Source organism: Penaeus japonicus, unplaced genomic scaffold (assembly GCF_977035675.1).
Source record: "Penaeus japonicus unplaced genomic scaffold, GWHDUDI00000001_assembly GWHDUDI00000013, whole genome shotgun sequence".
Taxonomy (NCBI): domain Eukaryota; kingdom Metazoa; phylum Arthropoda; class Malacostraca; order Decapoda; family Penaeidae; genus Penaeus; species Penaeus japonicus.
The window spans coordinates 29,648,857-29,651,356 of record NW_028234415.1 but is presented as its reverse complement, the minus strand read 5'-3'; the positions used below and the strand labels follow the sequence as shown (position 1 = coordinate 29,651,356).

At 43.8% G+C, this 2,500-nt stretch overlaps 1 protein-coding gene across 1 annotated transcript in view; it reads right to left on the bottom strand.

Annotated features, from left to right (window-relative positions):
• The window catches only part of LOC122254220 (uncharacterized), an 8,232-nt gene that overhangs the window by 1,584 nt on the left and 4,148 nt on the right, over nucleotides 1–2,500 (bottom strand). The window contains exons 4-8 of the mRNA XM_086542936.1: nucleotides 2,029–2,101; nucleotides 1,478–1,582; nucleotides 964–1,071; nucleotides 671–840; nucleotides 1–551 (exon numbers count right to left, since the gene is read on the bottom strand). The exon at nucleotides 1–551 is cut by the window's left edge and continues 588 nt beyond it. Coding sequence (XP_086399062.1) covers nucleotides 1–551; nucleotides 671–840; nucleotides 964–1,071; nucleotides 1,478–1,582; nucleotides 2,029–2,101 — 1,007 coding nt within the window. The remainder of the gene's footprint in view (nucleotides 552–670; nucleotides 841–963; nucleotides 1,072–1,477; nucleotides 1,583–2,028; nucleotides 2,102–2,500) is intronic.

Sequence of the window (2,500 nt, the reverse complement as noted above, 5' to 3'; positions counted from 1 at the left end):
TTGTCGCGTTAGTTTCAGCGTTCACCAACTTCCACCTTTCGCCAGCCTTGTCCCACAGAATCACTTTGTTGGTAAATCCGCGGAATAAAGGACGTCCATTCACGTATCCTGCTAGACGAAACTGCACTTCGAGTGGGTCATCGAAGCACAGGCCTCGAAGGCGCAAGCTCCTCAGGCGATCGAGCCGACACGCTGTGCACCTTTTCAAGACGCATTCCTGATAGTCCCAGAATCCGTCAGTCTTCAAGGCAGCGCAGTTTAGAACGGGGCTTCCACCTGCGCCTCCGTCAGGAAAATTGGTGTAGGTTACCTCTTGATTGGAATGCGATTCCCTCCAAATGCCTTCCTCTTGAGAGTCGGTGATCCCCAGCCACGCCTTCCAATGCCCCGTTGCGTCACAGATGTCCTTGAAGGGCAATAGTTCACCGAGAAGGATCTGGTTTTCACGGGAAGACGTTGGGACAGCGATTGTGGCGTTCAGGCGTTGGCACAGCATGATGGAAGTGTTAAGGTTGACCTCCTCAGGCAACACGATGAACTCTGCTTTGGTTCTGAAATCATTTCAAGGACACAACTTTATAGAAGATAAGTAAATACATAATTAATTCTGACTGTCTTGATCGCAGTCTTTCCCCAAACTGCGATAGCAATAAGGGAGGTAGACTAATACCTGCACATATCCCCGACGTTCACAGTCTGAACCTGGACGCCAAACTCCTCGAACTTCGCCGAATCCGAACTGAAGACGTTCCCCCTCGCAGGGTCTTTGCACGTCGCAGCTCGGTGGACCTCAGAGTCTGTCAGCGGCCGGTCCCAAATGGAGAACTGTGCCATGTCACCCTGCAATATCTGAGGGAGATAGTGCAGATAAATAAATAGATATACATAGATATAAATACACACATACAGATATATAGATAAGCATCTATTTTTATTTTTTTCCCTGTGGACGCAGACTCTTACCTGCGTCCTGTCGAACCCTCCGCCAAGAGAGTCCTGCTCCTGGCCGATGACTAGGCTCCCATTCATAGAAAACGGCAGGTAGCCGTTAAGGAGGCCGGCGAACACGCGCTGAAGGAGGGAGCTTCCTTTAGTCGTTGAAACCCAAAGCTGCGTTTCACTTAAATAAATATACATATGCAAGAAAGGGTTTACAAACAGTTACCAGCCTGATAGTGTGTGACTGAGCGTCAGGCCAGACGTAGATGTTTTAATTGACGTCATATCTTAAAGGATGTGTGTGTGTGTGTGTGTGTGTGTGTGTGTGTGTGTGTGTGTGTGTGTGCGTGTGTGTGTGTGTGTGTGTGTGTGTGTGTGTGTGTGTGTGTGTGTGCGTGCGTGTGCGTGGGCGCATGTGTGTGTTTGTGTGTGTGTTGAACAAACACTGTCCGCCTCCTCAACCAGCGCAAAATCAAAACATAGATCCATCCAACCACCTGTCCTCTTCTTACCACTCCTTGCAGTGAGCGACACTCACCTCGCCCTGCCAATACAGAGAGTAGGAATCTGGCTGGAATACATGACAGACGTGGAACCATAGGTCAGGGGTCACGTGCCAGGGAGGGATGCCATGCAGGGGTCCCTGAGGCAGCCACGTGAGGAAACTCTTATCCCGGTGACCTTTTACACCGCGAGGTCAAACAAGGAAGGTGATTTTAGGCGTTATTATCTTTTTTTTTTTTCATTCTTACAATTATCACCATATTTATTGTTGATATCACTATCATAATCACAATTTTTATTAGTAACATTATCATCACTATCATTGTTATGATCATTATCACAATCCTTATAATTATCATCATTATCAAAACAATAGACACATCTCATCATCATGACCAACCTTATCCAAATTATCTTTAGCGTCAACATAACCATCGCAATCATCAGCAATGATAACAATTTCTACTTCATTAACAACAGCTAATTACCAGCAGACAGATCAGAGACAGATTGCCAATTAGCGCAAAGTTAATTAGAAGCTATATTTCTAATCAGAAGTGGATTATTAGGATTCAACTCACCCACCATCAGCTGATCCAGACCGTCATTCCCGATTACGTAAGATAAGTGGACATTTGCAGGGACGAAATTCTCGAATCTGGAATGAGATGTTGATATTTTACATCATTGCCATCACTAGCATCACTAGGATTGCTGTCGACATGAACGCTATGATCAACATCATTTTCATATCGTTATCCTTAGTATCGTTCTAATTAGGATCAAAAATGTTTATCATAAATAATTAACGATATTAGACACGTTAAATTTCAGCCAGTCATGAGTCAGTCATCAATCTTATTGTTATCATTGTTTTTATTAGTAGTAGTGGCAGTAAAATCATTATGATTACTATTATCATCCATATCATTATCATTAACCTCATCATTATCATCACCATCACCATCGTCTCCATCAAATTGTCATCATCACTATTATTATCATAATCATCGTTGTCATCATTATTATCATTACCATCATCATCATTATCATTATA